Here is a 13,767-nt window from a genome sequence, read left to right as displayed (position 1 = left end):
CGTAGGGGGGGATTATACGCGTCCCTGTTTGACCTTCCCCCCCTCCCCTCCCTCTCCCCTACTCTCTGTTCCTCTCTTACCGTCCCTTCCCCTGCCCAGCCATACCCACTCTCTCCTTCCCTTTCTAAATGCTCCATCTACCTATTTTTATACCCCCTTCTCTCCCTACATTCCCTTCCTTTCTCTCCCTTCCCCACCACGATTAAATTCCCCCCTCCCCTTTATGCCCCTCTCTTTCCTCCCCTGATAATATCCCCTTTATTTCCTTCTAATTCTCTTTTCCCTCCCCTCCTTCCCCTCTCATCCCTTTCCCCTCTCTACCCTCTCCTATCAAGCCTCCTCGCTCTCTCGTTCCTTCTCCCCACTCTTTACCATCTACCCTCTTCTTTGCTGCCCTAAACACTTCCCTTCCCTTCCATTCCTTTTCACTCTCGTATCATTTCCTAATCTCACCTCTTGCCCAGCACCATTTCTTTCACTCCCCTAATGTCTCTCATTCCCCTATCCACTGCTCTTTCCCCTCCCCCTTTCCCCAACCCCATACCCTCATCTCCTGTGCTTACTGCCCTCACTCTCCCCTCCCCTCTCTTCATGCATCACGTCCCCTCCCTCTCCTGCCCTACTTTCCTTTCTTCCCCCCCCCCTTGACTACTGTTCCACTTTCCTCCCCTCCCCTCTCTGCTCAATTTCCTCCCCCTCATCATATTCGCCTTATCTCCCCCTTCACCTCCCTTCCTCCCCTACATCCCATTTCATAGCTATAACGTGATTCTGATTTTCTTTACATCATCTATACCCAAAAATTCAACCTTCTTACATTCCTCTTTCCTTGCCTCAATCCTTCCATTCACCACACCGCCAAGCTCTCCACATCATTCCCTATCCTTACCCATCCCTTCCTTCCAGTTACCCTTTCATTCAAATCTCCTCCCTATCCCTCTCCTCTCCTCCCATACATCACATCCCCATCCCTTCCCCTCTTCCCTTACCACCTCCTCCCGTCCCCCACTCCCTTCCCCCGAACCATCAGCCTCCCTAACCGAAGTTCCTACCTCCCTAACCGGATCAAGGGCTCTCGACCACCGTACCATCACCCCCCCCTACCCCTGCTCCCCATTTTCCCATTTTCCCAACAGCCATTCTAGTCACGGTTAGTTGGAGTGGGGTCGCGGAAGTTAAGGATGCCACATAATGGACGAGAATGAACTGGGAAGTAAAACTGGCAAGGAGGAAGACAGGGCGGTGGTTTCTGGGGGTGTGAGAGAGAGAGAGAGAGAGAGAGAGAGAGAGACCACACAAACCTCATGGTGCTGATTAACTTTTATCTGTTAAAAAAGTAAAAGAAGGTTAAAAAAAAACTAAGAGAAAGATGTTCGTGAAACACGCGCGCGCACTCACATAGAGAGAGAAAGAGAGAGAAAGAATCTAAAATTTTCCTCCGTCATAATATTCAACTCACATCCTCGCATTCTATTTCTCTCATAATGTCCACAAGACTTTCCCTCCATCCATCAACTGCTGTCCAAAAAGAATAAAAATATATTACTCACAAAAGAAATATAAATGAAAAAATGTAGACCACAATCACCCCACCATTTCTATAGCCTTAACATTCCCGATGGACACTACATTCTGAGAGAAGAGACGAAGAATTGTGATACCAACCCAGGGCATGTGATGAGGCAGTGATCATTGAAAAAATTATTGCACGGTGGTTTTTGACTATTTACCCGATTTCAGATGCACAATAAATTTCCAACTCTGCGTTATCAAGACACTGATTATTATGAAAATTATCACAGCAATATTTTGGCTAAGAAATTTCCATCTTTGCGTTTGCAGCTAAGTGAAAAAAAAAAAAAGTCCACTAATTTTCTTTCTTACATAACTTGGTGCCTTTTCATTTTTTAAATTTTCTAGGCTTTATAAGAATATTCGTTTTTTTTAGTAAGTTTAGGAACATTTTTTTTTTTTTTTTTTTTGACAAATATCCCAAGTTCTTTCAAATATACATCATGATTGTCGCCTCCTCTTTTTTTTCGGGGGAAGGGGGGGTTAGCTACAAATTATTTTCAAAAAGTCTTCTACACGCTAGAATTATTTATTCCAATGTTCCTACCGGTATTAAAACTTACACGAGGCAATCCAATATGAAGTACTCCCCAAAACTAGCATAGCACTCATCACTGAAGCATGTTTCTTCAGCAATCAAGGTATTTTTTAAAGACTATACGAGTGATTCTGCTCTGGACTTTTTTTTTTCTTCTTCTTCTTTTTAGCAGTGAGCCTCAAAATTTCTCTGGAGTATACAAACTACATCATCAAGCCTAGGGTCGTGCTCTCGTGGGCTTAGGAGGCTCGCTGCACCGCTTCCTTCCCGGTTAGTTTTTGCATACCTGTTAATATTCTCCCGCATGCTATGAAAACCGTCTGTATGATAAGATGCAAATAACTAATGTACATGAGAATACTATACGCTTTTTACTCTAACTTGGCACAGATTTCCGTCCTTTTTACCTTATTTCACACAGTTCAGTGGCAGAGAGACAATCCCACGACTCTTCATCCTATCCTCGGCACTTCTTCGTGACTAACACCATATGTTAATGCTACTATAGTCCTACAACTCAGCAATGAACATGGGGATATGGCAATTTCAGGTCGGGTTATCGTAAAAACAGTATAGCTCTTCCTTGCCATGGACGCACTTGGGTATTTCCTTCAAGCTAAATCCATGCCATTTTACTCAGCGGCTGGAATTGCTAGTGGTCCAAAAATTAATCAAAGGCAGTCTTCCACTCTTAGACCACTAACATTCCCCTCAGCTGAACAAAATCGTCTTGCGGCTGCCTAAGTAAAATAACAGTGCGTCCACAGACGAGGAAAAGGTTACGATGTACAATGCAATATCTCAAATGAATGGCTGTTAATTTGACCTCTGTGCCCACGAGAATACGACCTGGAGACTATAAAAAACGTAAATCTTAAATAAAACTGGCAGGATATGCATGTAAACGATCTGTACAATTTAATAAACGTATAATCTGCGAGCATATGTGTATAAATATGTACACTGGTATACATGTATAGATGTAGATGTCGGATGAGGTAAGCTGCATAAAGAATAACAATAAATTAAATATAAGGATACCCTATGACCTGAAAACAATTACTCTGGTTCCGTCTTATTTTAAACTATTTCTAATGATTTAAGTCCTACCTTATTATTCAGGTAATTTTCCTAGTCCAAATCTAATTAATACCATCCCCTTCCTTCTATGCAACATTTTCCTGCTCTTAAACATCCAGTGATAACCATGGCTCTTTCTACATTCACTATTTTTTTTAATCACCACTACTATTGCAGATAAAGATTTTTTTAGTTCCATTAATTATCCTCTGCCATACAGCTGCAGACAGACAAATACAGTATTATACAATTTATTATTTCCAGTTTTCCTGCATTACCACACTTTTTTTTTTTTGGGGGGGGGCGGAGGGGAAATACTTATTCTAATCCCCCCCAAAAAAAATCTCGTGATCTTGATATCCCACGCCATCAGTCCTGAAGTAATAATAATAATAATAATAACAATAATTATAATGTCCATCGCAGCCATAATACAGGCTTCACACTTGGTACCGACGTAGAAATTTCTCGTAGCCTAGTTTCTGAGTCTTTTAAACTGGCGAAACCGGAACTAGACACACCAACACACTGGTTTCACCTCCACCGTAAGAGCGGCTGGTGTGTGTGTGTGTGTGTGTGTGTGTGTGTGTGTGTGTGTGTGTGTGTGTGAAGGTTGTATTCTAGTACGTGACTTCTTAGCATCTTTTACTTGGCGATTTCTTTTACATATTACACTGTTATCTTCATGTGCGTTAATGAGGAAATTTACGTCGATACCAGAAATATACAGTATAAATAACTTCAAACAAATATCACGGTGTACTACAGGCTACAGCATACAGAAATGAAAGATTACAATGCTACGAAGTCTCATACAACGCCAATAATACGGACCTGACAACTGTCGCCCTTATTCTTAGCACCTTCCCGAGGATATATATATATATATATATATATATATATATATATATATATATATATATATATATATATATATATATATATTACTTTTATCAGTATTCTGTTTGTTGCCAGCATGTTGTTATCATTATATTATTATTATTATTTTTTTTTTTTGCTGTTATTTTTAACCCGTGAATGACAAAAGCTAGGCTACAAAAATCCTCCAGTAGGGGCCATAATACTGAAATACACACACCGTACTAGAACATGAGACTGCTAAGGTGTACACAAGCCCCCAGCAGGCAGTCATGTGTGCAACCCCTGCTGAGAGGAGCGTGCCTGGCTGCCCTGTACCCCGCTGCTGAATGTGCGCTGTAACCTGGTATGCTACTTCGTCATCCCAAGACCACTGTTTGTATTTTACCCTTGCAACCTTCAAACGATCTCATTCAGCTTATGGTCTATATACAGTATCCTTTAGCAACACTACTATGGTTCTCTCCTAGGCTGAGTGAAATCGTCTGGCAGTAACAGAAATAAAATTAAAATGACGGACAGGAGGTTAACCATATCAGGTCCTCACAACTGTTCCAAAAATAACCATCAGGGAGTGAGTGGCTTGAATATATCTTCTGAACATAAGCCAGACACAGGGTTTATTGAATTAGGAAGCTTTCTCTCTTACCTTTTCCCTCTGAGCTTTATCTCCTTACGGCTGGAGACGTTGATTATAATGTATTCTTGTCACCATATAAATTTAAACAGCCTGGTAGAGATTTGTGAATGGAGAGGTTTATCTATAGTCTTCGTTAACCAGGTTCATTACAAGAAGTCTTTCATAAGCCGCACAAAAAAGTCCGATTAATGAATTACTAGGCCATATGAGTGAAGGTGTGAGGCGCGCCGCGGTGTGTGGTTTCTTTGTCGGCATCAACGGCGCATCGGACTGCCAAACGTCGGCATGACTTCCGACGCACGGTAGTTCCCGTCACAAGGGTTTTCAACTGTCGCCGCCGAAGCTAGATTATCAGTGGCGTTAGTTCTGATAACGGAATATAGGAGAGAAGACAATAATGATGGTTTCAGATCCGCTCCTGCAACTGGAATCAAGTCAAAAATTTAATCTCAAATATTACAGACGAAAATGAGAAAGTTTAGTTTCGTTGGCGGATAATTGATTTATCTGCCAATAATATTCGTGAAGCTCAGGAATGGTTTCATATCCATTTCAACTGATCCAAAAAAAATGTACCCCATATAATTTCTATGTATCCACCTATATATATATATATATATATATATATTGTATATATAAATACACCCGCTTACCACACATGAGTCCCAAGTGTTTTCATATCCGCTGTGGGTCTTAAAGCCAAAAATAACACGGCTTTACCCGGTTTATGGCGCCAAAAACCAGCGGTGGAGATAACACGATAAGCGACGGTGATGGGGTCGGGATAGTTTATCAAGCTGGGTTTATCAAGATCACGAGCGAACTATCAGCTGCAATGGTCCCCTCAATATTGGCCTGATAATACACTCCCCCACCCTCCTACACCCCAGGGACGGAGGGACGGAAGGTTAAGTGGAAGGGAGAGGAGGAAGACTTGGAGGGAGGGAGGGTTTGGAGAGATGGTGGGAGGGAGAGCAAATTAACAGGGATATACTGAAAAGGGAGAAGGTGAGAGTGATAGTAACGTGAGAGGGAAGGAGAGAGGGAAAGGGTGACAGGGAGAATACAGTGATAGGGAAGATAGTGAAGGGGTTGGCAAGAGGGGTTAGGGATATATTCAGAAGATGGTGGGAAGGAAGGAATGATGAAAAATTATTTATTCAAAGGGAGACGGTGCGAATTTTAACGTGGGTGACAGTATGGGAAGGAAGGAAGGGGGGAGAGAGAGAGAGAGAGAGAGAGAGAGAGAGAGTCCAGGGTGAGAAAGGCCGGGGATAGCAAAGTGAGGGTAAGGGATTAATAGTAGGGAAAGTGAGGGAGAGAGTTTTATTGGAAGGGAAGGGAGGGCAGAAGGGAGGGAGGGAGGATAAATTAGGAAGGAGAGAATGGGAGAAAGGTGCAGGAGAAACTAGGAGAGAAAGGGTGAGGAGAAATTGGGAAAGGGAGGGAGGGGAGAGGAGATAGGGAAAGACTGAGAAAGGGAGGGCAGGGAGAGGAGATACGGGGAGACTGTAGGAAAGGAAAGACAAACTGGGAGAGAAAGGGAGGGGAAAAAACAGGAAAAAAAAGTGGGGAGGGAAAAAAGGGAGAGACTGGGGAAGAAAGGACAAATTGAGAAAGAAAAGGATGGATGAGAGAGAGAGAGAGAGAGAGAGAGGGGGGGGGGACAGGAAACCAGGTAATGGGGAGATGGAAGGGAAGATTACTGGGAGAGACAGATGATGGAAAGAGAGAGAGAGAGATGGAGGGAAGGAGGTACAAATTAGGAGAAAAGAGGAAGGAAGAGGAAAACGAGGAGGGACGAGGAGAGAAGGGAGGATTATTGGGAGAGAGCGACATGGAGGAAAGGGAGGGAGAGATGGAGGAGCCGGGAGGGAAAAAAGGGAGGGGAGGGAGGGTTATGAGGCGATGAATGGGAAGGGAGGGTTTTATTGGAAGCTCAGGGGAGGGAGAGGAGGGGAGGGAGGGAGGGAGGGAAACATATGAATAGGAGAGAGGGAGGGAGGGAAGGAGGGGAGAGCTGAACAAAGAACTCCCGGTTATCACTGGTATTTTCATAACAATTTTCACCATAATAACCTCAACTCCATGATCTTCAATACTTTTCCCCTCTCCCTATACTTTTCTTCCCTCTGTTTTCCTACCTTCCATCTGAGGTACCATAAAAATTCATATCTTTTTTTTTTTTTTTCCTAACATTACCCGACTAAAGGTTTCTGTGAAGTCTATTCGATCGTTTTTTTTTTCTTTTCTTTTTTATCGATCACCAAGAGAACAATATCGTATACATCATGTACCCATCACTAGTATACATAATTCTGGTTCTTTTCCAAACATACGGATCAAAATATATTACTTTTAGCAAAGGTATCTGATAAATACTTAAACTTTATTTTCTTAAAACGGCATGACTTCTGAGAACAATTTTGCACTTAAAAACTTATAAAAAACACACTGCAAACCTGACCCAACAAGTAAATGACACAACCAGGTCATTATTGATAAAGAAAATAGGGCATTTACTGACAACACAGAAACCTGTTAAAACTAATGCAGAAAAAAACAGACCTTTTGACATAAACCCATTAAATTATACAACCCATCTAACAAAGTCCAGATGATTATAACAGACTCTACTAATGAAAAAAAAAAATGATATACAGAGCCGCTAAAGATAGAGAACCAGATCCATTTAACTACTGCAATAGAAGCCATATTCTGAGTGGCATGGGAGGCTGCGCACTACCTATTTCTTATTGATATAGTCTGCATATTACGACTGAACATTGTTTTGTGTTACTAATACTGTTCTATTATCGACAGTTTGCGTCATTAACACAGAGGGGTTGTTGAGGTGTATTGTGCAGAATAAATCACTAAGGAGGAGGTGTTACGTAATCTTCATAACCACTTAGAATACGGCCCCAAACGATACCAATATACAATGCCCAATTAATATGAGACAGAGCAATAATGAGTTAACTATTATCCTAAAATAAGTGGTAGAAGTCACCATAATGGGCCGTAACGCAGGGTGTGCATGCCCTACGGGAGGTCCAGTTCACATTACCAGTGTGATAGGAGGGGGGCGGCGACCAGCGGGGTTGTAGCGTTCCTTTGTGGCGGTGAGGTGGTGGGGGGTGCGAGGGGTGGGTGGGGGCAGGAAGGGCACGGCATTGTCCTGGCCCCCCTGCCCTGGGTACGGCCGGCACTGTCCACACTATGTATACGGCCAACTGATTGTAACTGACACTGCACGACTCGGCCCAGTCCCCAGATACGACCGACATGCCGATCTCGCCCCATACTACAACTCGGCCGATACTGCAGATTACGGCCGACATTGCAGAACACGACCGACGCGGCCGACATCGCAGATTATGGTCGACACAGCCGATGTTGACGTTTACGGTCGACACTGAAGAGTATGGCCAATACTGCAGATTAAACCCAATACTGCAGATCACAATCGACACTGCAGAACACGACGACATTGTAGACTTTGGGCGTGACTCCAGGCGACCACCAGCTGCATAATAAGGCCAGCATAGCACATTTACGGCCGATGCTGCAGACCACGACCGAAACCGCAGGTTTACGGCTGTCGTTGTAGAACTGATTTTGCATGTTTACGGTAGATTCCTCAGATTTCCGGCTGATTTTGCAGACCACGGGCGCAGCAGCAAACCTGTAGATTTTCGGGCGATTTTGAAGATGTATAACGACCGACACTACACATCACGGCAAATAATACAATTTACGGGTGACTTTGCAGATCCATGGCCAACGCTGCAATTTCACGACCGATTATGCAGAATTACGGCCGACATTGCACTTATGGGCCGATCCTGGAGACTTTTACAGCCGATATTGCGGATTTGTGGCCGAAACTGGAGACGTGACCACCTATACCCCAAAGTTATGAAGAGGAGGCGTGGTTGTGGCAGAGTGGCAGCTACTATGTACAGGGTGTGGGAGCATATCAGAGGGACGTGGTGGTGTGGTGATAGAGGGGCGGGGGATAGTAGCCGCTGTGGTCACCCGTCATGGCGTGGTGAGAGGGCGTAGCCGACGACGAGGGTGGTAGGGGACTGAGGTAGCCCCCGTAGTCTTTATTCTCAGCGGCTATGATGGAGGTGATGCTGAAGGGATGGGCTGGGGCGGGATAGTTCTTGAGGTGATCCCCGTAGTCCTTCAGGTGACCCCCATAGTCCTTCAAGTAGGCGCCGTAGTCTTTCAGGTGCCCGTTGGAGTAGTCCTTCAGGTAGGCCGAGGCTGTGTAGTCCTTGAGGAGGGATGGGTGTAAGGGTGGGGCTGGGTGGAGTTCGTGAGGTGCGGGCGTGGAGAGGTGGGCGGTCTGATGGTGCTGCTGGTCCTGTTGCTGCTGTTGCTGCTGCTGCTGTTGCTGTTGTTGCTGCTGTTGGGTGTGGTCGGTGTTGTATTTCTCAGCTACCGTGACAGGTGGGGGTGGGGGCATCTGGTAGGGCGGCTCTGGGGGCTCCAGTTTGGTGGCCGCCTCCAGGAGTTGGGTCATGCCGGAGACAGGGTCGCTGGGAGGCTGTGTTTGTGGCAGCTGGTGGGGGTGATGGGCGGCATGGGCGGGGGAGGCAAGGGAGGAGTCCAGCTTACCGGTGTCGTGGTCTTCATGGTGCTCCTGTTTGGTGGCGGAACCAGGACTGTGATGGGAGGATGTGGGCCCCTGCTTGGTCTGTCGCAGTTGCTCCTTCTTCTCACACTTAAAACGTTTCTGGCGACGCAGATAGCACCCGTTCTCGAACATATTACCAGAATCTGGATGCAGCGACCAGAATGAACCCTTGCCTGGCTTGTCCGGCGTGCGTGGGATCTTGATGAAGCAGTCGTTGAAGGAGAGGGAGTGCCTGATGGAGTTCTGCCATCGCTGCTGGTTCTGACGGTAGTAGGGGAACAGGTCCATGATGAACTGGTAGATCTCACTCAGCGTGACCATCTTGTTGGGTGCGTTCTGAATAGACATAGTGATAAGCGAGATGTACGAATACGGGGGTTTGGCGTGCGTGTAGGAACGTCGATACGTTTTGTCCTGACGTGCCCGTTGCAGTGCCGACGACACAGGACTATCCGGCTCCTGCAGCTCCCGCCCGTAGCCTACCATCTGGTTCATGCCGCCCATACCGCCCATCCCGCCCATACACCCGCCCATGCCGTTCATCTGCTGCATGGAGCTGTTCATGGGCGGGAAGGCGCCCATGCTGGTCATGCCAGGACTCATACACTGGCTGCCCATGCCCATGGCGCCGATACCGCTCATGGAGGATGAGAAGTCCATGTTAGGCGGGAGGCGCTGCTGGTAGGATGTCATGCCCATCATGCTGTTCATGCTGTTCATGGTGTTCATGCCGTATGTGGCCTGCGACATGGGCGACACGGGCGGGGCGCCGGAGCTCATGGGCGTCATGGTGTCGGAGTACAGCTTCTGGGACAGCATGGCGGCGCGGCGACACCACACTCACTCACTGTACATTCCCGCCGCGGGCACACACGGTCACCACACCACACCACACCACACCACACACACCACACCACACCACGGGTCAACTGGCCTCGCTCACGCACAGGTCACCCGCCACTCTACGCCAAATTGAATGACCAAACACTTATCCTAATCATATGTGTGCCTTTCTCAGTTTAACTTGGTCTTGTTTAATTCTGTGATCAGCAAAAGTACTTGTAGCACTCGCAGGCAGTAATAAGCGCACGGTTGGCCCTAACCCTGAGTAAATAGTTTCATGTTTGACCAGAATATCGCGCCCGCCCCGCCCAGACCACCCCAGCCCCGCCCACGCCCTCATTGGCTAGCGAGGCGGGTGGGCGGGGGCAAAGTGAAGCAAATCCCGCCCAACGTCCGATTCAGCCAGTGATGCCACAGTGGGGCGGGGCGTATTCTGACCTGGCCCCACCCCGCCCCGCCCCTCTACGGCTCTGCCACGCCGCCACCGCGCAGTTCTCACACGCTGCCGCCGCTGCCACAACGCCGCCACCGCCACACTGCCTCTCCGGCACAACACACTGCTCTTTCCACCACACTGGCGCATCCAACACTAATGCTACTACACTGCTTCTCTGCTACGCCACACATACTGCCACTTCTGTACACAGCCTCCACCACACTCCACCTCCACCACACCACTCTGCTTTTTCCACTGCATTTCTTACCACACCACACTGGCGAATACATCACTAACGCTAGCTACCACACTTCTCTGCCGCACCACACTACTATATACATTTTTATACACTTTCATTGTACCACATTAACAATACCACACCACACCACACTACCAGTACTATATTCCTCAATGCTGCACCAAACTATCACACAACACCTCCATCACACCATACTAACACTACTACACTCTACCTCCACCACAATATACTAGCTTGTTACACACCGCCACCGTAACACACTAGCGCACAACACCACAGCAACATAGTAACACTACCAAACCACCACACCACCAGAATTCGTTATAATTTTTCCCTACCACACCAAGCTTTCACTCTACAGTAACACACTGCCACTATCACACTACCGTACCACACTACACTGCCTTATCACACTGTCACTACCACACTTCTTAACCACACCACAATGCAACTTCTTTAAGCGGTCTCACCACACAACCATGCCGCTACCACAACAATTTATTCCTACCACACCATATTGCCACAGCTACAATTCTTCCCTATACAACACCACACTGTCACAACCACAGTTCTTTACCACCCTAACACAATTCTTTCTTACCACACTACACTACCACTCCAGTAATCTTACCACACCACGCTTTAGCTGCCACTCTTCTTGCCCTCCACACCCCACGGCTACTACCACACTTCTTCCCTTTATCACCGCATGTCTTCCGTACCACACCACCGCTACACCTCCTTTCAACCATACACCACCACTGCAACCACACTTCGTCTCTTACCGTACCACACAACCAGAACTACATTCCCACATCACTCCACATAACACTACCGCACTTCTCCTCAACCACACCACACTATCACAATTCCACACCACACCAGACTGGCATAATTCATCCCTGCCACACCAAACTACCACACCTCTTCCATAACACATTTATACTGCCTTTCTTCTCTACAATACCATACTATCACACTTCATCCCTACCTTACCACAGTACAACACTTCTCCCCTACCACATCACACCACCACACTTCTTTCCTACCACATCCCTTCCCTACCACACCATACCACCACACTTCTTTCCTACCACATCTCCTCCCTACCACACCATACTACTACACTTCTTGCCTACCACACCATATTACTAAGCTTCTTCCCTACCGCACCATACACCAAACTTCTTTACTTCCCTGCCAAATAACACTACGACACTGGCACTATCACACTTCCTATCACACCACACTACTACACTCCCTACCCACTCTACCACACTGGCAACCACACCATACTACCGATAATACACTTGTTCCCTATCCACATTACCATACGTTGTCCCTCCCGCACAATAATACCAAACGCTTCATGCCTACCACACCACACTACCACATTTCTTCCACACCACAGTACACTATCACATTTCTTCCCTACCACACTTTTTCCCTACCACACTACACTACCACACTTCTTCCCTAACACATCACACTTCCTTCGTACCACATCACATAACCACACTTCTTTCCTACCGCACCACACCACCACACTTCTTTCCCATCACATCACATCACATTACCAAACTTTTTCCCTAATACACCACACTATCACACTTCCTCACCAGTTCATACTAGTTCCAGGCTACCACTCCACCACACTGCATCTCTACCACAACTACTCTCCATCAAACTACTATTGGCACCACCTAGTACCATCACTAAACCACACACTACCACTTAACATCCACCACCTCTGCCGAAAACTACTACCTACCTCCACTAACTCCGACACACATCACCACCCCCGCACACCATCACACACCACTTTCACCACCACACAACAATTCCGCCATACTTCACACAACCTCTGTGATCCATCACCACAACTGGGCTACACTTCTATCACCACTTCTACCATACATCACCACAAGCGCTACACACCTGACACCACCTCAATCAGAAATACCACCACCAGACAACACTGCCACAACCATCTCCAGCTTCAGCCGCACACCATCTCATTTACACCACACACCACCTATACCGAACATCATCTTCAGCACTATAAACATTAGATCCACCACGCATCACAATCAACATTTACAAGCTTTTGCCATACGCTACATACCACCATCTTGTAAGCACTACACTCACACCTATACCACACCCCTCTTGCACAACCATATGCAACCTCCAGCTACATACCATACATACACCACCAACCACACCACCAATCACCACATACCACCTCCACACCGGACTACTTCAATCACCACATACCACCTCCACACCAAACTACTTCAATCACCACATACCACCTCCACAGTCATCACCAATTCCACCACACGACTGCCACACCCCCACTACCAGCATAACTACCACCTCTACCGCACACTGCTTTTAATACCTCCACCCTCCTACCACATACCACCCACACACCACACTCTCTCAGCCACACACCACCACACTAGCATTCATCGCATCCCAACCCCCTCTTTCAACCACCGCTACCACAAAAACTACCACCTCACCGCCATAAATTATAGCCACACACATATGACTATGCCACCACACCCCTTACCACAGGTTCATCATACACTTCCATCACCATTACAGCCACACTCTTCTTACCACACTACAACCATCACACCACTCTTCCGACCACACTACAACCATCACACCACTCTTCCGACCACACTACAACCACCACACCACTCTTCCGACCACACTACAACCATCACACCACTCTTCCGACCACACTACAACCACCACACCACTCTTCCGACCACACTACAACCACCACACCACTCTTCCGACCATACTACAACCACCACACCACTCTTCCGACCACACTACAACCACCACACCACTCTTC

General features: G+C 46.7%; 1 protein-coding gene across 1 annotated transcript; it reads right to left on the bottom strand.

Moving 5' to 3' along the window:
• Positions 1 to 8,691: 8,691 nt before the first annotated feature.
• Positions 8,692 to 10,176, bottom strand: LOC145404059 (uncharacterized). Its single transcript, XM_080275660.1, has one exon. The coding sequence runs from the start codon at positions 10,174 to 10,176 to the stop codon at positions 8,692 to 8,694; it is 1,485 nt and encodes a 494-aa protein (XP_080131786.1).
• Between the last annotated feature and the right edge of the window lie 3,591 nt (positions 10,177 to 13,767).

Source organism: Coenobita brevimanus, chromosome 62, assembly GCF_032717465.1.
Source record: "Coenobita brevimanus isolate Jiangsu-jjx chromosome 62, ASM3271746v2, whole genome shotgun sequence".
Lineage (NCBI taxonomy): Eukaryota > Metazoa > Arthropoda > Malacostraca > Decapoda > Coenobitidae > Coenobita > Coenobita brevimanus.
Note: the sequence above shows the minus strand (reverse complement) of the source record. Positions and strands in the feature narration are given on the sequence as shown.

Coding starts and splice junctions, on each gene's coding strand:
- LOC145404059 (XM_080275660.1), bottom strand. CDS start 10,176: ATGCTGTCCCAGAAGCTGTACTCCGACACCATGACGCCCATGAGCTCC.